The following is a 22,142-nucleotide window of genomic DNA, read 5'->3' as shown; positions in this document are numbered from 1 at the left end:
GGCCTAGTGAACATTGGCCATGTGCCAGGCAGGGTCCTAAGAACTTAGAACTTAGGAGGGACCAGGTCGCGTATTCCCCCACAGTGTCCTGAGAGCCGAGTTCTGTCACTGTCTCTGTTGAGGAGGACACAGGGTGCATGGATTTTGAAGACTAGCCAAGTTCAGTGATGAAAAGGGCTGTAAGATTTAAATCCATCTTCCCAACACTCCCGCACCCCCCTTGCTTCCCATTGAGTTCACCTTCACGATGAATTTTACTTTCGTCTAAACCCTAGGACATAGTCCTTTCTCTTTTTTTTAAGATTTATTTTATTTATTTGAAGGGCAGAGTTAGAGAGAGAGAGAGAGAGAGAGAGGAGAGAGAGGTCTTCCATCCGCTGGTTCACTCCCCAGATGGTTGCAATGGCAACAGCTGGGCCAGGCCAAGACCAGGAGCCAGGAATTTCATCCAGGTCTCCCACATAAGTGCACGGACCCAAGCATTTGGCATCTTCTGCTGCTTTCCCAGGTACATTAGCAGGGAGCTGGGTGGGAAATGGAGCAGCTGAGACCTGAACTGGTGGCCAAATGGGATGCTGGCCTTGCAGGCAAGAGCTTAACCTATGACACTACTGTTGCATCTGGTATGGCCATAAGAGTTGGAAACAGAAGTGGCTGTCCAGAGATATTTCCAAAAGTTGATGGAAAATGGAATTAGAAGATAAATTTATTTTGGTGAAAAAAAATCTTTTGAAATCTATGCATAAGAGGGGGTTCCTTAAAAAGCTTGTGGAGGGGCCAGTGCTGTGGTGCAGTGGGTTAGAGTCCCAGTCTGCGGTGTCGACATTCCATATGGGCGCCAGTTCGATTCCCAGCTGCTCCACTTCTGATCCAGCTCTCTGCAATGGCCTGGGAAAGCAGTGGGGGATGGCCCAAGTCCTTGGGCCTCTGCACCTGCATGGGAGACCAGGAAAAAGTTCCTGGCTTCAGATAGGTACAGTTCCTGCCTTTGTGGCCATCTGGGGAGTGAACCAGTGGTTGGAGGACCTTTCTCTCTCTCTGCCTCTGCCTCTCTGTAACTCTGACTTCCAAATAAATAAATAAATCTTTTTAAAAAAAAGTTCATGGAGAAGGGTCAGCATTGTGGCATAGTGGGTAAAGTTACCACCTGTGATGCCAGCATTCCATATAGGTACCAGTTCGACTCCCAGCTGTTCCACCTCCCATCCAACTCCCTGCTAATGTGCCTGGGAAAGTGCTTGGGCCCCTGTACCCAGCTGGGAGACCCAGAAGAAGCTCCTGGCTCCTGGCTTTGGCTTGGCCCAGCGCTGGCCATTGTGGCCATTTGGGGAGTGAACAAGCTGATAGAAGATCTCACTTTCACTTTCTGTACCTCTGACTTCCAAATATAAATAAATGAATCTTTTTTGAAGTTCATGGAAAACACACAGCACCAAACGATATGCATAGATTTCAGATTTTTTGCACTACAATAAATGTATTTTTAATTCCATTTTCTTTTTTCAAATACTCTCATATGATTAGCCCTTCTGAAAACAGCACATTTCCTACCCCGTGTCCTTATGCAATGACACGTCACCAACAGTGAACAGAGTCAGTGGAGTTTTCTCTTACAAGCATTCTTGCTGTATTTTGTTATATCAGATGTACAATGTTTACACAGAAACTATGCACATTATGGGGCCAGCGCTGTGGCACAGCCAGTTAAAGTCCTGGCCTGAAGTGCCAGCATCCCATCTGGGCGCCGGTTGTGGTCCTGGCTGCTCCTCTTCCGATCCAGCTCTCTGCTATGGCCTGGGAAAGCAGTGGAAGATGGCCCAAGTCCTTGGGCCCCTGCACCCACGTGGGAACCCAGAGGAACTCCTGGCTCCTGACTTCTGATCAGCTCAGCTCTGGCCATTGCGGCCATCTGGGGAGTGAACCATTGGATGGAAGACCTCTCTCTCTCTGTCTCTACCTCTCTTTGTAACTCTGTCTTTCAAATAAATAAAATAAATCTTAAAAAAAAGAAATTATACACATTAAATCGTGTCTAGATTACTTATAGTATGTAATATAATATACATGCTAGACAAATAGTTGGTATACTGTACTGTGTAGGGAATAATGACAAGAAAAAAAATTCGAACATGTTCAGTACAGATGCACTTTATTTCCTTAATATTTTGGTTGAGTCTTTGAATGGAGAAGCCATGGATGTGGGGAGCCGACTGTACAGATGTTACCATGAATCACAAAGACATACAATTGTTTTTCTTTCACAATATCGGTTTTGCTCTCCCTATCTCTAACTAGCTGGCTACCTTTGAATAACTCATTTTATCCCCCTCTTCCTCAAGCCCTAGCTTGTTTTCTCTGGAAAAAAAAATATTGAACTTGAACTCAATGGCCTCCACATGTCCTTCCCGCCCAACATTCCCAGGGGCCCTGGCCAGCGTGGGTGGACGATAGCTTCTTGGTGGTGGAGATAATTCCAGAGCTGTGTGGGAGAGCAATGTGGTATGTCAGGTGCTTCCAGCCACACCTCAACTTCATTTAATCCTCATTTCATCAGATGGGTATTGGTGCCCCTCCAACAGAGGTTAACTAATTGACCAAAGGTCTTAGTTAAGTGGTAGGGTCTGGGTTCAAACCTTGAACACCCACACCCTTAGAGACCTGCTGCTGTGCTGGACATGGAATAATAACCAGCAGGGAGACAGCAGTGACCAGGGGCCAGCCACTGTCCTCACTTGGTACTAACTCCCCAAGTCCTCACAACAATCTTAGGCCTACTTGACAACTGGGGAAACTGAGGCCAGACAAGTTAAACAACTTGCCCAAGGTCACACAAGTCAAAAGTGTAGGAGAGGGGCTGGCGCTGTGGTGCAGCAGGTTAATGCCCTGGCCTGAGGCAATGGCATCCCATATGGGCACTGGTTTGAAACCTGGCTGATCCACTTCTGATCCATCTCTCTGCTATGGCCTGGGAAAGCAGTGGAAGATGGCCCAAGTCCTTGGGCCTCTGCTCCCACATGGGAGACCCGGAGGAAGCTCCTGGATCCTGGCTTCGGATCAGTGCAGCTCCAGCCGTGGCGGCCAATTGAGGAATGAACCATCGGATGGAGGATCTCTCTCTCTCTCTTCCCCCCCAACCCCACCTCTCCTCTCTCTGTGTAACTCTGACTTTCAAATAAATAAATCTTTTTTAAAAAAATAAGTATAGGAGGAATTAAGAACAAACTATGACATAGAACAATGTTTCTACTTTCTTTGTAATAATATATGAAAATATTACTTCTAACATTTCCCAATAGAATCTTGGCCCAAAAATTTGCCCACTATTTAAGAGAATACTTTTCAAGATCTCCTCTAATTTTAAGATTTAATTCCCCGACAAACTAAGTCACAGGCTCACCCGTGAGCTCTATGAGCTGGGCAGGTTAGTGAAAGGCATCAGTTTCTTGAGCAATCAGTCTGGTCCGTCTTCAAGCAGAGGTCTCCTAATCGTGTTAGTCTGGACTTTTTACCCCCACACATGTGACATAGTTATTCAAGATTTGAAAAATAAGTAAGATCATGTGTCATTATAAATTGCTTACTTGTAGTATCCTGAACTGAAACTTAAAAATTTCTCCAAGCGTAAAATGAGCTCTCATTTAAGCAAAATGGAAGCTATTGTGGGGACAATCTAAGACCATCCTGTTAAATTTTTTCATTGTTTAAGGCTCTGAACAACGTTAACGATGACTTCTGTGTTTACACAACATCAGCTAGAGAGGTGGGGGTGAGGTCGAGGGGTCAAACACAATCGTTCACTTAGAATGATTATTTTCTGAGCACCAGACACTTGAGAATACAGTGATGGAGATGTCACAGTTCAGTCTCTGGTCTGTGGAGGACAGAAGTTAATCTATACATAACACAATTACATATTTGGGTTTTATTACGATAAACCAAGAAATGCAGGGTCCCAAGAGTACATACAACTCAGGAGGGGGCCGGCGCCGCGGCTCACTAGGCTAATCCTCTGCCTGCGGCGCCAGCACACCGGGTTCTCGTCCCAGTCGGGGCGCCGGATTCTGTCCCGGTTGCCCCTCTTCCAGGCCAGCCCTCTGCTGTGGCCAGGGAGTGCAGTGGAGGATGGCCCAAGTGCTTGGGCCCTGCACCCCATGGGAGACCAGGAGGAGCACCTGGCTCCTGCCATCGGATCAGCGCGATGCGCCAGCCACAGCACGCCCGCCACGGCAGCCATTGAAGGGTGAACCAACGGCAAAAGGAAGACCTTTCTCTCTGTCTCTCTCTCTCACTGTCCACTCTGCCTGTAAAAAAAAAAAAAAAAAAAAAAACAAAAAACAAACAAACAAACAAACAAAAAAAAACCCTCAGGAGGGGCTTCCTCCCTGGAGAGCAGCATCTGAGCTGAGTCCTGGGGAATGAGAACGTCAGCCGAGAAGAGAGGACTCCCAGGTTTGGAGAATGCTGGTGAAATGCACAGGCAAAGGAAGGGGAAGGTCAGTGGGGCGAGACCGCAGAACCAAGGGAAAGGTAGCACCTCTAATTCCCCCTTCCCATTTGATTCAAGCAGCATCAGAGACCCTTTAGTCTGGTGCAGATGGGCCAGTGCATAGACCCAGGAGACAACTTATGGTTGGCTGGCTAATACACTCCCCCCTCCTTTTCCAGTGACCAATTAGGAGGTGAGCATGTGACCTAGTTCTGACCAATCAAATGTAAATGGCATGAAATGACATTAAAGCTGAAATTAAATTCTAAATCAGACCATTGTGTGTTAGGGAGAATGCTCACAACTGAGGAAAAAAACCGATGTACTAGACTGCTGACAGCAGGAGTTTGCCAAAATTAAACATAAAAGGACAAAAATTGGAAATTTTGAAAAAAAACATTAATTTGTAGTGTCAACTAAAATAAACACAAACAACAACCAGGTAGGAAGATTCTCTCAAGAACACTGATATTTATTTGGGAAGGACAGAGAATTGCAATGGAAATACACATGCATAGTAAACTATGGGTATATTCAAAGAGGTTGAGGCAAGGGGAAGTTTTTAAAGGCAAAAACGAGGAGGGTTACATCAGATATTTTGCAACAATAATATCTGAACACATTGATTATTAATAGGGTGAAATTAATCTGAGGACAAACAGTTGCCAGGTAGATGTCCTTGTAAAAGTATCTTTTGTATAAGGTTTGGTGGCCTCTATACAAGCCTATGATTCTGACATTCTTTTGTGATACTATTAGGCACTCATAGGTAAGAATAAGAACCCTTTCCTTATTTAGTTAGTTAGTTATCAGTTAGGACTGACACAACTAACTCCGTTTGGATTTCAACAAGTTCCACATTGCTTTTGCAATAGAAAAGGTAAGTGTATGTATGTGTGTGTGTATATATATGATATACATAAAGAAAACATTTTTCATTGATAAAATATATATGCAAAAATTTACATTTCAACCACTTTTCAGGATATTTCTATAATTCTGTAGCATTAAGCATCATTTCATGAATTTGCTGGCCATTTGTTTATCTTCTTTGGAAAAATGTCTATTCAAGTTCTTTCCCAATTTTTGACTTAGTTGTTTGTTGTTGTTGTTAAGTCATCAGAGTTCTTTATCTATTCTGAATGTTAACTCCTTATCAGATTTAATGGAGTCTGCAAAATGTTCATAGAAAATTCATATTATCTTTTAACTCCATTTTTCCATGAACATGGAAGTTGAACACTGAAGTACCCTTATATATACTTTGCAAATATTTTCTCCCCAAAACGGGAGTATTTAAAAACATGAGAATAGAAATGCTGAGAATAAAATAGTTAAAGAACTACTTGAAATTTTTGTAGAACTGAAGACATTAATTCTTCAACTTGAAAAATCCTACCCACTCCAAGCCTCAATTTTCAAAAACAGAAGGTTGAGCAAGGTAATAGTCTTGACTTAAAATGAATTACTGAGCTGAAAGATCAATCTGGAAATTTTTTCAGTGTGTAGTACAAAATAATAAAGAGAAAGGAAGCAAGAGGAGAACAGCACACTGCAGAAACAGGCAAGTTGATTTGGAAGATCTGATATCTGTTTAATACTCATAGGAGTTTCAAAAGGAACAAAAAGTATAAATGCACCAAATACGTCACTAAGAATGATAATGATGACAATGATGAAGAAAGTTGTATAACTTCTCACAAAGCAGATATAACACAATAGCAAAAACAGAAATAACAGCTCAAAGCTGGTAAAGGATTTGAATAGACATTTCTTCCAAGAGAATGCACAAATGGCCAACAAACACATGAAAAGATGTTCAGTATCCTTGGTCACTAGGGAAATACAAATCAAAACCACAATGAGAGGCACCTCACATACACCAGGATGGTTACAACCAATAACATAGACAATATGGGGCCGGCGCTGTGGTGTAGCAGGTAATGCCTGCATCCCATATGGGCACCCTTTCAAGTCCCAGCTGCGCCACTTCCCATCCAGCTCTCTGCTATGGCCTGGGAAAGCAGTAGAAGATGGTCCAAATCCTTGGGGCCCTGCACCTGTGTGAGAGACCCAGAAGAAGCTTCTGACTTTGGATTGGTGCAGCTCTGGCTGTTGTGGCTAATTGGGGAGTGAACCAGCGGATGGGAGATCTCTCTCTCTCTCTCTCTGCCTCGGCTTCTCTCTGTGCGTAGCTCTGACTTTCAAATAAATATATAAATCTTAAAAAAAAAAAAGACAGTAAAAAGTGTTGATCAAAATGCATTTGGGAACACATATTGGAAATATTATTCTAAGGATTCGTTTAAAAGATGTGTTGTTGGGGCCAGCGCCTTGGCACAGTAGGTTAATCCTCCGCCTGCAGCGCTGGCATCCCATATGGACACCTGTTCAAGTCCCGGCTGCTCCACTTCTGATCCAGCTCTCTGCTATGGCTTGGGAAAGCAGTACAAGATGGCCCAAGTCCTTGGGCCCCTGCACCCACATGGGAGACTGGGAAGAAGCACCTGGCTCCTGGCTTTGGATTGGCGCAGCTCTGGCTGTTGCGGCCATCTAGGGGGTGAACCAGAAGATGGAAGACCTCTCTCTCTGTCTCTCCCTCTCACTGTCTGTAACTCTACCTCTCAAATAAATAAATAAAATCTTTTAAAAAAGAAAGTAATAGCTATTAATAAATAAATAAAAGATGTGTTGTAAATTGTTTTAACTCAGTGAATTTAGATGTTTAACAATCAGTAAGCTATTTAATGACATGTTAGAACATACAGCTGTCAACATATTTCTTACCATGTGGACTAGAGGCTTGGTTGTAAAGAGCATTATTTCAATTGAGTAGATACAATGCTAAGGTGGCTGCACATGCATGTTTCACAAAACACATGACATGTATAATATATGTCCACCTCCTATTCCGTGGGTAGGAATATACAATGATTCAATAGCTCTGAAAGAGCTGGGCATTTTTTCAAAATGCTAAACATACAGTTACCATGGAAGCCAGCAATTTCACTCCTAGGTATATGCCCAAGAGAGAGAAAAACAGATGTTCACACAAAAACTTGTACCTGCAGAGGCCAGTGTTGTGGCTGTCAGTTGTGACAGTGGTATCCCATATCACGGTGCTTGATGAAGTCCTGGCTACTCTGTTTCAGATACAGCTTCCTTCTGATGTGCCTTGGAATGCAGCGGATGATAGCCCGAAGGCGTAGGCCACTGCCATCCTTGTAGGAGAAACAGATGGAGCGCCTCCAGCCTGACCCAGCCCTGGCTGCTGGAGCCAGTGTTGGGGAGTGAACTGGCAGATGAAAGACCTTTCTCTCTTCTTGTCTCTTCTCTCTGTGTTGCTCTTTCAAATAAATAAACACATCTTTTAAAAATTTTTAAAAAGAAAGCAAGTGGTACATACATTGTTGGTGGGAACAAAAATTAGTAAAGCCATTGTGGCAAGCAATGTGATGTTTCCTTAAAATACTAAATATAGAGCTACCATATTACCCATCAACCTTCCTACTGGGTACATACCCAAGGAAAATGAAGTCAGTTTGTCAGAGACAACTGCACTTCCACATTTATTGCAGCACTATTCACAGCAGTCAAGAGACAGGAACAACCTAAGCGTCCATAAATTGATGAATGGATAGACAATGAGCTACAGAATTATAATAGAATACTGTTCAGCCATTAAAATTATGAAATTGGGGCCAGTATTATGGAGCAGGGGCTCAAGCTGGCACTCCATATCAGAGCATTGCTTCAAGTCCTGGCTGCTCCAGTTCTGGTCCAGCTCTGTTAGTCACCTGGGAATGCAGGGGAAGATGGCCCAAGTGCCTCGGCCCTTGCCACCCATGTGGGAGACCAGGATTCTGACTCCTAACTCAGTTTCAGACTAGCCCAGACTTGGCCATTGCAGCCAAATGAACCAGCAGGTGGAAGATCTTTCTTTCTCTCCCTCTCTCTGTCACTCTGCCCTTCAAATAAATAACTAGATCTTTTAAAAAAACAAAAATAAGATGATGAAATCTTGTCATTTGCAACAACATGGATAGAACTGGATCTTGTTACAGTAAGTGAAATAAACCAAGCACAGAAACACAAAGAAACACAAGGACTGAATTATCTCACTCATATGTGGAACCTAGAAAAGTTTATCTCAAGAAAAGATAATGGTGGTTACTAGAAGCTGGGGACAGCAGTGATGGTGGGGTGGGATAAGGGTACTGAGTTATCTTACAGTAATCTTATGGGAATTACAGATAATGATAATATTGCCTATTTCCTTGAAAAAGAACTAGAAGAAATTATTTTTAAAGTTATCACCCTAAAGGGATGTTAAATGTTTAAAGAGATAGATATGTTTACTCTGATGGACACTGCAGAGCATACATTTATAGAAACATTTTAAGATACCCATAAAAATGTGTAATTTTGTGTCATTAAAATTAAAAATACATCACACGACTGTAAACTTCAAGAACTTGTCCATAAATGTTCATAACATTATTGGTAATAGCTGAGAAGCTGAAATGATCCACCTAGAATAGAGGTTGCCAGGGGCTAGGAAAAGGCAGAAGAGGAAACTTGTTCAATAGTTACAGTTTCAGTCTTGCAAGATGAAACCGATCTGGAGATCCATTGTGTAACAATGTATGGATAGATAGCACTGCTATACTGTACACTTCAGAATGATTAAGATGGAAATTTTGTCATGTATTTTTGATCATTGTAGTGGGGAAAAAACTCACATGGTGCAAAACACTAGTCTTAGTGTGTTTGAGGCTGCTGTAACACAATGTCATAGGCTGGCAGGCATACATAGAAGCCAAATTCACCCTTCCTTGGCCTTTCTGTTCTACTCAGGTCTTCAATAGATTATGTGAGCTAACTTGCAGAGGGTGGGTTTTCTTTATTCAGTCCATTGATTCGAATGCCAATCTCTTCTGGAAACACTTTCACAAACATATCCAGAAATAACATTTTACTAGCTATTCGGGCATATCTTAGCCCAATAAAACTAATCATCACATGGCTTTTTTTTTTTTTTTTTTGACAGGTAGAGTCATAGACAGTGAGAGAGAAAGAGAGAGAGAAAGGTCTTCCTTCTGTTGGTTCACTCCCCAAGTGGCCGTTATGACCCGTGCTGCACTGGTCAGAAGCCAGGAGCCAGGTGCTTCTTCCTAGTCTCCCATGCAGGTGCAGGGGCCCAAGCATTTGGGCCATCCTCCACTGCCTTCCCGAGCCACAGCAGAGAGCTGGACCAAAAGAGGAGCAACTGGGACTAGAACCTGGTGCCCATATGGGATGCCAGCACCACAGCAGGAGGATTAACCAAGTGAGCTACGGCATCAGCCTCCAACCTATCTTTTCTAAGCAAGATACACAGAAGCAATAGAGGAATAGATGAACACATTGCAAAGACATGTAAAATGCAGGTAGCACAAAAGACAACAAGAATTGGGCAAAAAAATGGAAAGTGTAAGATATTCAGGGTGCATAATAAAGAGTGCTACAAATTCATGAGGAAACAAAAATAATCAATTGAAAAATGGGCAAGGAACATGAATTGGTGTTTCACAGAAGGTCTACTGATGCCAATAAATATCGAAGTTGCTCAAGCTCATGAGTAGTCAGAAGCATGAAGAATAAAGCTCAATGAGGTACCATTTTAAAAATTTTATTTATTTATTTGGAAGGCAGAGTTACAGGAAGGCAGAGGCAAAGAGAGAGAAAGAGAGAGAGAGAGAGAGAGAGAGAGAGAGAGAGAGAAGTCCTCCATCCACTGGTTCATTCTGGAGCTGGGCCAATCCAAAGCCAGGAGCCAGAAGCTTCTTCTGGCTTCTTCCGGGTCTCCCACGCAGGTGCAGGGGCCCAAGGACTTGGGCCATCTTTTACTGCTTTCCCAGGCCATAGCAGAGAGCTGGATCAGAAGAGGAGCAGCCAGGATTCGAACCGGTATCCATATGAGATGCTGGCACCACAGGCAGCAGCTTTACCCCCTATACCGCAGCGCTGGCTCTGAGTTTTCATTTTATATCCATTAAATTGATAAAGATTTTCAAAGAGATTCATAGTGTCCATCATGGACTACGGTGTGGACACACTGTCAGTTGGTGGAACTATTTTGGAGAGACTTCTGGCCGTATCTTTTTTTTTTTTTCCTGGCAGTACCTTACCAAATGAATAATTCCATCCACTTTGAGGAAACCAGTCAGAAGAAACGCTCCAACACGCACAGACAGACTGACAGATAGGCACGTGGAACATCCAAGTTAACTTCAGCCAGCACTGTCTATAAACGAGAAAAAAAGCTGCAACAACCAAATGCCCACCAGTGGGGAAAACAGATCAAGAAATATACAAATTACTCCAAGAAATAGAATTCAGCCATTACAAAACAAGTTATACTGAAAGAAAAAAAACTACTGGAGAAAACAGACAAGGTAAAAGTAAGTTACAGAAAAATATTGTCCCTATGAGCCACATTATATTTAAGAAATGCAATCTAATTAAGTGTGCATGTGGGCATACTGTCTCTCGTGCAAAGGCTCTACTCCAAACACACAGTGTTACCTAGGAGTTGGCTAGTTTTGCACGAACTTCTGCTTTTCCATGATGCACCCCTGGATTATCTACACAATTTAAAAGGAATTTGCTGCCATTATCTTCAGTCTCTGCGCCCAAGGGCAAGGACTAATTGGTGTTACTTCGCCTATTGCGAGTCCAGCAAGGGTCCGGCAATTAATGGACACATGGCGACCACCTGTTCAAGGAATCTGTCTTCCCCGGAGCGCCTCTGGCCCCGCGCGCACCGGCCTTTCCCCGTCACTCACTGCGCAAGCGCGAGGAGGCGGTGACCAGCGCGCGGCCGCTCCGGCCCAGGCCCCGCCCCCGAGGGCACGGGACGTCACTGTACCGCGCCACGCGCGAGTTGACGTACCTGTGGCCTTCCGGAAGGAAGCCCAGCGCCTGACCATGGCGAACGCCGCGGAGCAGTGGGTGCTGGTGGAGATGGTACAGGCGCTCTACGAGGTGGGCTCCGCGGCCCGAGCGACGCACGACCCACCTGGCTCTGGGGCGGGTGGGACGCCGCGCGTAGATCTGTGGTCTGAGTCTGCCTCCGGTTCGGTCACGCCCTGACTCGGTGCCCTGCCTGCACTGGTTCCTGGGCGTTCTAGTCCCCGCGGCAGACTGTGGTGAAGGGACGGGGCAGGGGGCGCCGGGACCCAGAGTCTCTGAGGTCCCGCTCTCCAGCAGATGGGTCTTTCCACGCCTGCGGCTGGGACTGATAGTAAAACGCAGTTGGGAAAGTCGAGTGGAAATTTCTGTCTCGGGAGGTCCTGGGGAAGTGAAGCCCCTGAACGTCTGAACAGTGCCTCGGTGTAAGCCTTGTTGTAAACTGGACTTGCCCAGTGTTTGTCCGGGTGGGGAGCGCGGGTTAGAAAAGGATCGATACAGGGTGTGCGAATGCGAAATAGCTTGTCAGTCTTCCGCCCAAGTCCCATTTTTTATAAAGAGACTGGGGGGGGGGGGCGGGATTTTCACGAGAAAATAGGTGAGCGAGTTCTTTTGAAAAGCTGGCTATTTCAGATGCGGAAGGCAATAGGTGATCCAAATGCCTGTCTTAGGGAATGTTCCTTCATCTGTTGTCTTCGTCTCTTTCTCCTATAGAACCTTGTGAGCCTTTTGTCCCTGAGGCACTCGATACAGTAGTCTCTAACCACGTTGTGTGTATTAGGCACCGAGGAGTTCAATTTTTAATTGAACTTAATTGTAAATAGCCACACGTGGACTAGCGGTTACGTATTGGACCGCGCAAAAGTCAGAAGCTAGGATTAGTGCAGTGGACAAACAAGCCAATCCCTGTGCTTACAGAGTTTATATTTACTTAAACAGAAATTCACTCTTCTTTGGTGATTTTTCAGAATTTAATATTGCTGTTGCTGGCACCGGTAGTGGTGGTGTTTTCCATTGCGAGATATCTCGGGATTTTTTTTTTTAAATATTTGAGAGAGCATGTGGCTCTCGCCTATTTTGTGTAAGCGATGGTCGTCATCGGGTTAGGATAGCAACAAGATAAGAACCACTAAAATTTGTAAAGAAATGAGCAATTTTCTCTGATGCTTAAACCGATTTTTAAATAATTTCTCTTACCCTGAAATTGATCAACAGTGAGTCTTGGGAAGACTCCTCTATGGAGCATTTTCTGGCAAAGAAAAGAAGTGACATTGTTGTGTTTATTAATTTGCTGGACCAGTAGTTTTTCAACTTTTTTTTTTTTTTTTTTTTTTTTTTTTTTGACAGGCAGAGTGGACAGTGAGAGAGAGACAGAGAGAAAGGTCTTCCTTTTGCCTTGGTTCACCCTCCAATGGCCGCCATGGCTGGCGCACCGCTGATCCGATGGCAGGAGCCGGGTGCTTCTCCTGGTCTCCCATGGGGTGCAGGGCCCAAGCACTTGGGCCATCCTCCACTGCACTCCCTGGCCACAGCAGAGAGCTGGCCTGGAAGAGGGGCAACCAGGACAGAATCCGGCGCCCTGACCGGGACTAGAACCCGGTGTGCCGGTGCCGCTAGGCGGAGGATTAGCCTAGTGAGCCGCGGGGCCAGCCTCAACTGTTCTTAGAATAATTTCTTTGTGGAGTTGGTTGTGACTGAGAAAATTAAAAGAGTCCTTTAATTTTAAATGAGATCAGATTATTCAAAGAGTATTATTTCCAGTTTTTGTGTACTTTGCATGTAGAATTTAATGACTCTTGTCTGGCTTACTCCATTAACCATAACGTGTGAGCATATAGCCTATGTGTACAGTTTTACATTATTTGTGCATTGTTTTGAAAGTCTGCACGTGAATTTAATCAGAAGTTTTCCAGTTGCCAAATTCTAGTTTTGTTTTTTAAACAATAGCATATCCCCATCACTTTCTAATATTTGAAAATAGTTTGTGTTTAAGTTTTTAAATGGCTTTTTAAATGATTTTTCCAATGAAAGCCTGACCTTATCATGAAAATAAAGTTGAAAAGAAGACTTGAGACAAATAATTTTGACAAGGTATTTTTATGCCTCCTGGCTTAGAAAACACTGGCTGCTTTTGGAGAACTGTGGTTAAGAGAGAGAGAGAGAGAGACCTGCTATTACTTTTACCATTTACAGTCGTTTTTCCCTCTGCCTGATCTTCCTTTGACCATTTGTAATCTTTTTTTCCTCTGCCTCAATCCAAGAAGGATTCAAAGAGGTTTATCAGGATACAGAAAATATAGTAAGATGCGCAAAACATTAAAATTGTGGAAATTGGTTTCCACATAACTCTGTTAACACATCCATGGCTGGATGGAAATAGTAGAAGACTTGTTAAGCTGTGAAATGTTTTGTTACATCATTTCCTACTGGCAAAATTTTAAAATTACTGCCCAGTTCCCACATAGAATTACCTGGGCTGGATTCCCAGGTCTGGCTCCTAACTCCAGCTTCCTGCTAATGCAGACCCTGTGTGGCAGCAGTGATGGCACCAGTAAAGAGATTCCTGCCACTGCCATGGGAGACCTGGATCCCACTCCTAACTCCGGGCTTCTGGACCCCAGCCCAGACTTTGCAGGCATTTTGGGGAGGAGACTGTAGATAGAGGCACCTTCTTTATGTTGCTCTCTTTCTCTCTTTCAAATTGGAAAAAAAGCAAACTTTTTTTTTTTTAAGTTACCAGAGGTAGCTGGTAGTGATAATTATTCTTAAATAATGGGATTCTCTGCTGTCAGATTTTATTTTTTTAAATTTATCTTTTATTCCTAAAGAGGTTTCAAAAAGCTGAAATATTAGAGATTTTTCATATGAAAAAGAAATTGCCTACTGTTAGAAACAGGAAAAAGAGTGAGTAGAAATGAAGAGGGCTTTTAAAGTAAGTTGCAGTAAATAGTAGATTAACTGTCTTGGGGGGTATATATAAGTGTGCTAAATTTGATGTGCATTTCCTTTTTGTTTTTCACTCTTAGGCTCCAGCTTACCATCTTATTTTGGAAGGAATTTTAATACTCTGGATAATCAGACTTCTTTTCTCAAAAACTTATAAATTACAAGAACGATCTGATCTTACACTCAAGGTAAGAAATTAAATTCCTATTTTATTTTTTGACATAAGATTTAGCTGCTATATCTTTACAAAAAGAGTGTGTGGTGGCTCACTATATTTTTTTTTCCCCCAAAGATTTGTTTATTTATTCGAAAGGCAGAGTTACAGAGGAGCAGAGGCAGAGAGGAGAGAGGAGAGAGAGAGAGAGAGAGAGAGAGAGAGAGAGAGAGAGAAAGTCTTCCATCCACTGGTTTCACTCCCCAAATGGCTGCAAAGGCTGGAGCAGGGGTGATCTAAAGCCAGGAGCCTCTTCTGGGTCTCCCACGCTGGTACAGGGGCCCAAGGCCCTGGGCCGTCCTCTACTGCTTTCCCAGGCGCATTAGCATGGAGCTGGATTGGAAGTGGAGCAGCCAGGACTCGAACCAGCACCCATATGGGATGCTGGCATTGCAGGTGGTGGCTTTGTCTGCTACACCATAATGCCGAAACTAGCTTACTATATTTCTTTTTTTTTTTTTAACTTTTATTTAATGAATATAAATTTCCAAAGTACGATTTATGGATTACAATGGCTTCCCCCCCATAACGTCCCTCCCACCCACTACCCTTCCCTTTCCCACTCCCTCTCCCCTTCCATTCACATCAAGATTCATTTTTGATTATCTTAATATACAGAAGATCAGCTTAGTATACATTAAGTAAGGATTTCAACAGTTTGCTCCCACACAGAAACATAAAGTGAAAAATAATAGATGATTTTTTTTAAATGATGATGAAATCAGATCAGACCTATTGTCATGTTTAATCCCAGTGAGAGTCAAGTTGGGAGTTGATAATTTCTTTTTTTTTTTTACAGAGGATCAGTTTAGTATACATTAAGTAAAGATTTCAACAGTTTGCACCCCCATAGAAACACAAAGTGAAATATATTGTTTGAGTACTTGTTATAGCATTAAATCTCAATACACAGCACATTAAGGACAGAGATCCTACATGAGGAGTAAGTGCACAGTGACTCCTGTTGTTGACTTTACCAATTGACACTCCTGTCTATGGCATCAGTAGTCTCCCTATGCTCCAGTCATGAGTTTCCAAGGCTATGGAAGCCCTCTGAGTTCTCCGACTCTTATCTTGTTTAGACAAGGTCATAGTCAAAGTGGAGGTTCTCTCCTCCCTTCAGAGAAAGGTACCTCCTTCTTTGAAGACCTGTTCTTTCCACTGGGATCTCACTCGCAGAGATCTTTTTGCCAGAGTGTCTTGGCTTTCCATGCCTGAAATACTCTCATGGGCTTTTCAGCCAGATCCGAATGCCTTTAGGGCTGATTCTGAGGCCAGAGTGCTATTTAGGACATCTGCCATTCTATGAGTCTGCTGAGTATCTCACTTCCCATGTTGGATCACTCTCCCCTTTATTTATTCCATCAGTTAGTGTTAGCAGGTACTAGACTTGTTTATGTGCTCCCTTTGACCCTTAGTCCTTTCATTATGATCAATTGTGATTGTTAATGAACAACTTAATACATTATCCCTCTTAGTAGTTTTTTTGTCTTTTCTACTTAATATGACTGGTTTAATTCTGTAATTAATACACAGTTATTCTTAAGTGTTAAAAATTAACTGAAATGTGATCCCTGTTAAACATAAGAGTGGGAATAAGAGAGGGAAGAGATGTATAATTTGGGACATGCTCAAGCTGACTTGCCCCAAATGGTAGAGTTAAAAACATAACAGGGGATTCCAATTCAATCCCATCAGGGTGGCATGTACCAATGCCATCTCACTATTCCAAGTGATCAATTTCAGCTTACTATATTTCTTAAAATGTTTTCTGTAATGTAAATAAATCAAGAGGAATGAGATATTATGAGGATAGGCAAAATACAGGAAAAGTTAGGGATAAAGTCAGTATCCAACAGATTACCCTATTATGGTTCTGTATAGTTTGCTAGGATTGAACAGTAGTCTGACAAATAGATGATTTGAAGGAAACGTGGCAATTACTAGATTTTGAATGACCATAACATGGTTACATGAGTTACTCAGAAAAAGTACACCTGTTTCTAAATCCTAAAGGTGGGCTTTCTCTGGTCTTCATAAAGATTTGGAGTTGGAAATAATCCTGTCCACCCCACCCCAGCTTGAATTTTGATTTGTTGTATATGGTAAAGGAAAAAAAAAACTCTGAACATGGAAATAAAACTTTCTTAAATTGTGTGTCACCCATAAAACTATATGAAAAAGAACTTTTAGCCTGTGCTAAGGAACAAGGTGAGAGTAGAACATGCACACAACTCAAGAGTGATTTCTTTCTGTCTAGCTATAACTATATGTGGCATTTCTCATAGTACATTTACTAAGATTTCTCCATTATAACAAACAGTTTGTATATTTCTGGAGTTGCTGTATTTTAAATTCTTTTCTCCTGTAGGAAAAGGAAGAATTGATTGAGGAGTGGCAGCCAGAACCTCTGGTTCCTCCTGTCTCCAAAGACCACCCAGCTCTCAACTATAACATTGTTTCAGGGTAAATCAGTTTTGCTACTCAAAGAACTTGTGTTTGGTTTTCTGTAGGTGATTTGTTAAAATGTATTTTGTTAAAATGTATTTTGGTTTACATAGTATTCTTTTTTCAACTGAAATAACTAACTGCTTTAGTTGGCACTATAAATTTTCTTTTAGGGATGATATGATCATTTTTTTAAGTCTCAAATTTGAGAATGAAAACTTTTTTTCAAAACAAATGTTCTTTTCACACTAATGCATGCACATAGTAATATTTCAGATGGTCAGACACCTTTAAAATGAAAAGTGACAGACTCCTTTTTCCCTTGTGTGTTTGTGATGTTTAGATTGGTCATAATTTACCTTCATAACTCTAAATATTAACACTGTGATTACATTGCTCTTTCTTGATTCATTGACTACAAACAACTCCTGTTGACCCTCCACACATTATGAGTTATAAAACTTGTCTCACTTATGCCACCTCTCTCATTGCTTCCAATGTCTGATCTATTTTTATTTTTTTAGTTTTTCTGCTGATTATTTTATTCTATTTTTTAAATTAAGAAGTTGTAGTTGGTGTTATAACAGAATACCCAAGTGTGGATAGTTTATAAAGAAAAGGAGGCTGGCGCCGCGGCTCACCAGGCTAATCCTCCGCCTTGCGGCGCCGGCACACCGGGTTCTAGTCCCGGTCGGGGTGCCGGATTCTGTCCCGGTTGCCCCTCTTCCAGGCCAGCTCTCTGCTGTGGCCCGGGAAGGCAGTGGAGGATGGCCCAAGTGCTTGGGCCCTGCACCCCATGGGAGACCAGGAGAAGCACCCGGCTCCTGCCATTGGATCAGCGCGGTGCGCCGGCCGCGGTGGCCATTGGAGGGTGAACCAATGGCAAAGGAAGACCTTTCTCTCTGTCTCTCTCTCTCACTGTCCACTCTGCCTGTCAAATAAATAAATAAATAAATAAGAAAAGGAACTTATTTTGGCTCACAGTTCTGAGGGCTGGGATGTCAAAGAGCGTGGTGTTGGCATTTGCCCATCTTTGGTTTCATCTTATGGTGGAAAAGCAAGGAGACCCAACCCGAGGGACAGCCTGACCTTATGACAAACTGTTCTTGAAATAACTAAGTTGGCCCTGCAACTCACTAATGCAATAAGGTTGTTAATCTGTATATGAAGGCTCAACCCCATGACCAGAACACCTCCCACTAGGCCCCATTACAAGTACAACTTAAGAAATTTTTTCTCATCCATTCCTTACTTTTACCTCCCATACAAAATAAGTTGAAGTTAGTAGATGTTTTTCATTTGCCGATATTTATAATTTTACCCATATGCCTGTTACTGTGAAAATATTTAGTGTTTGTTAAAATGTGATACAGGTTATTCTGAAAATATTTTTCTACTTCTGATCTGACACAAAAGAAACTTTATTCCTCATTTCTGTGGATCTTTTTAGTCTTATAGAAATTTTCCATGTTCTAAAATCAGACTTAACTAATGTTTTATCTTGCTGTTTGGTTTTTTAAGCATTTAAGAAATCCTGTCTTACTCTAGACATCTAATTTGCTTTTTTCATGTCTTATGGCTGATCATCCCAGCTTTATTTTTTTTTTTTTTTTTTTTTTTTTTTTTTTTTTGACAGGCAGAGTGGACAGTGAGAGAGAGAGACAGAGAGAAAGGTCTTCCTTTGCCGTTGGTTCACCCTCCAATGGCCGCCACAGCCGGCGCGCTGCGGCCGGCGCACCGCGCTGATCCGATGGCAGGAGCCAGGAGCCAGGTGCTTTTCCTGGTCTCCCATGCGGGTGCAGGGCCCAAGCACCTGGGCCATCCTCCACTGCACTCCCTGGCCACAGCAGAGGGCTGGCCTGGAAGAGGGGCAACCGGGACAGAATCCGGTGCCCCGACCGGGACTAGAACCCGGTGTGCCGGCGCCGCTAGGCGGAGGATTAGCCTAGTGAGCCGCGGCGCCGGCCCATCCCAGCTTTATTAATTGAATAGTCGAGTCTTAACTTTGATTAGAAATTTGCCTTTGTTTCTATGCCAGATTCCCTTGTAAAGGATCCATATTAAAGTCTTTATTTCTGTTCTTTTGGTATATTTGTCTCTCTGTGCCAGAATCTCACTCTTGATAATACCACAGATTTATAATAATCTTACTACAGTGAGTCTTTCTACCTCTTTATTTCTCAAAATTGTCTAGACTGTTCTTGACTCATTATTCTGGACCTCGAGTTTAGGTTTAGCTGGTTAACTTTGACCCAGAAATGCATTTTTTTATTAGAAATGCATTAAATTTATGGGTTAATTTGTAGAGAACTGGTATCTTTCTGATACTGAATCTCATCACCCAGGAACATGTTGTATCACTTGTATATTTCAGTCATTTATTTCCTATACAAAATGTATGTATTTTCTGTCTTAAATGCTTTACTTGTCTTTTCTTCAACTCTTATTTTGAAATGTTTGTACTTTTGTGTACAGTCATAAAAAAGAATACAGAGAGATCCTTATACCCTTTTCCATTTGCCTCCAGTAGTGGTAATGTCGTATTTAACTATAGTACAGAATCAACCAGGAAATTGGTATTGCATATATTTTAATAGAGTTTTGTCTTATATCAGGTAGTTTTTATTTTTTCTATAAGAATCTCTTTCTTCCTGTTCCTTGTCTTAATGCACTGGCTAGGAAACCTTCCATTCAGTGTTGACCAGGAATGACCTTGACCTATACCTGATGATAATATCCAGTGTTCTTTAGCATCTATTCATTTTTTAAATATGCACAATGTGTCTATTGCGGTATTTCATTTTTAACACTGTTATTTTGTGAAAACCTCAAGAAAAAATTGAAGGGTATTTTGTTGATTTTGATGTATTGAGTGTCGTTTTTCTTCAATTAATGCAATGACTATTTACATTCATTACTGAGCTGATGCGCAAATAATTGAATCTACTTAAGTTGGATTTTTTTCTTTAAATAATAGCCTTATTGAGATATAACCCATAGCCCATAAAATTCATTCTTTTAAAATACACAATTAAGTTGTTATTAGTATATTCACAGAGTTATACAATCATCACCACCATCTAATTCCAGAGCATTTTCATCACTCACAAAAGAAATTCCACACTTATTAGCAGTCACTCCCCAGGGCGTTTTCCCCCGGGCATTAGCACCACTGATCCACTTTCTCATTCAGTTTGCCTATGCTGGACACTTTGTGTCTGGCTTATTTTACTTAGCATAATGTTTTCAATCTGAAAATAAATCCTGCTTGTTGTTATTTAACTTCTCTCTGTATCATTTAGGTTGACTCAGTTCTTTTTCAAATTTAGTTGAACATTTTAAACAGCTTTTTTCTAACTGTCTTAGTAATGATTCATAATCTCTTTTCCAAAACTGAGAATTTTTTTAGTTTTAAAAAGATAATAAAGTATATCATCCTTATTTTATATATATATATATATATATATGTATGTAAAACCACTCTCATGAAGGGCAACATCTCATCTAAATATTTTCATTCCAGTGGGGTAAATAAAAGCTATAAATAGTTCCCCATCAGTTTAAGACAGGTTTTGTTGCCAAATAAATTTATTGCAAGCTTTAAAAAATGTGAGAAAGGAATAAGGAACTTTTAATATCAGGTCTAAGGCTGTAAATGCCCTTCTAAGTGCTGTTCTAGTACATACTTAAATACGTGTTACTCATACCTAAGTGTTTTCTAATTTTTATTTGCTTTTTTTCTTTGAAGCATAATGTTTTCATGGGACTTTCTTTGCCATGTGATTAGAAAGCATCTTAATAATAATGCTGTTGCTGAGCCTTGCTTTATAAAAAATCTTACTTTATTCTAAATTTTTGCAAAGTTCTATAGGTTTATGTTCCATACTTGCTTAATTTCAAGATATTTTGTGTCCATTGCATCAAATATTTTAATTGTTCAATTAATTTAGTCTTAGCCATCTATAAATAAATGAGAAAGATGATAGAGATCAGTGTTACTCACCATATGGATTTATTCTCTGTGTGTGGGTTTTTTTTTTTTTTTTTTTTTTTTTTTTTTTTTGACAGGCAGAGTTAGACAGTGAGAGAGAGAGACACAGAGAAAGGTCTTCCTTTTTCCATTGGTTCACCCCCCAAGTGGCTGCTACGGCCGGTGCATTGTGGCTGCGCACTGCGCTGATCCAAAGCCAGGAGCCAGGTGCTTCCTCCTGGTCTCCCATGCAGGTGCAGGGCCCAAGGACCTGGGCCATCCTCCACTGCACTTCCGGGCCACAGCAGAGAGCTGGACTGGAAGAGGAGCAACCCAGACAGAACCCGGCACCCCAACTGGGACTAGAACCTGGTGTGCCGGCGCCATAGGCGGAGGATTAGCCTAGTCCTATTCTCTGTTTTTTATATTGTTTAGTTTGAGGGTATGTTGTTGAGTATGTATGGGTTCAGCATTTTTACCTCTTTTTAATGTTCTTGTGTCATTATATAACAACATTCCTTATCTTTTTTTGTCTTGAAATTATTTATGTTAGCAGCATAGCTACACCAGTTTCCATTTAGTTCAGTAAGTGATAAATTTGATTGTTGCTCTCTTTTCAGTTTTACTGTGCTGTTATTTGCAGTTGTTTCTTTTGTACCTAATTGTACATAGTCTTTTAACTGAGGATTTTAATCTGTTTACATGTATTGTGATTCTTAATTTATTTGTATAATAAATGCTAATATCTGCTGAAATATGAGATGATGGACAATTTACCCAGTAAAATTTACAACAGATTTTGGCTAGTTTGGTATGTAAACTTAAAGGGATATACAAGAAATAATCAAAAATAATCTTACTTGAAATTTATTTGTGTGTTTATTAGAAAGAATTACATGGAAAGAGGGAGATCTTCCATCCACTGGTTCACTCCCTAAGTGACTGCAACAGCCAGAGCTGGGCCAGGTTGAAGCCAGGAGCTTGGAGCTCTGTCCTGGTCTTCCACATAGGTAGCAGGGGCTCAAGCTCTCAGACCATCTTCTGCTGCTTTCCCAGACATGTTAGCAGGGAGCTGGATCAGAAGTGGAGCAACAGGGATTTGCACTGATGCTTATGGGATGCCAACA

At 41.7% G+C, this 22,142-nt stretch overlaps 1 protein-coding gene and 1 long non-coding RNA gene across 4 annotated transcripts in view; one reads left to right on the top strand and one right to left on the bottom strand.

Moving 5' to 3' along the window:
* Nucleotides 1-10,141: 10,141 nt before the first annotated feature.
* LOC138843881 (uncharacterized) lies at nucleotides 10,142-11,200 on the bottom strand. Of its 2 annotated transcripts, XR_016223090.1 has the most exons (3): nucleotides 11,054-11,200; nucleotides 10,657-10,772; nucleotides 10,142-10,400 (listed from the first exon to the last, which is right to left on the bottom strand). It is a non-coding gene; the product is annotated as an uncharacterized LOC138843881 (long non-coding RNA). The 2 variants fall into 2 exon arrangements; XR_011379026.2 differs by lacking the exon at nucleotides 10,142-10,400 and having other exon boundaries at nucleotides 10,536-10,772.
* A 149-nt stretch (nucleotides 11,201-11,349) lies between these two features.
* SPTLC1 (serine palmitoyltransferase long chain base subunit 1) overlaps nucleotides 11,350-22,142 on the top strand; it is a 55,921-nt gene continuing 45,128 nt past the window's right edge. The window contains exons 1-3 of one of the 2 annotated variants that reach the window (XM_008257928.5): nucleotides 11,350-11,512; nucleotides 14,464-14,571; nucleotides 16,969-17,063. In XM_008257928.5, coding sequence (XP_008256150.3) covers nucleotides 11,456-11,512; nucleotides 14,464-14,571; nucleotides 16,969-17,063 — 260 coding nt within the window. In that variant the 5' untranslated portion in view covers nucleotides 11,350-11,455. The remainder of the gene's footprint in view (nucleotides 11,513-14,463; nucleotides 14,572-16,968; nucleotides 17,064-22,142) is intronic. The other variant, XM_070049467.2, reaches the window with a different exon arrangement.

Source organism: Oryctolagus cuniculus, chromosome 1, assembly GCF_051225735.1.
Source record: "Oryctolagus cuniculus isolate XC-2025 breed Fujian yellow rabbit chromosome 1, ASM5122573v1, whole genome shotgun sequence".
Lineage (NCBI taxonomy): Eukaryota > Metazoa > Chordata > Mammalia > Lagomorpha > Leporidae > Oryctolagus > Oryctolagus cuniculus.
This window is presented reverse-complemented; position numbering and strand designations above follow the sequence as displayed.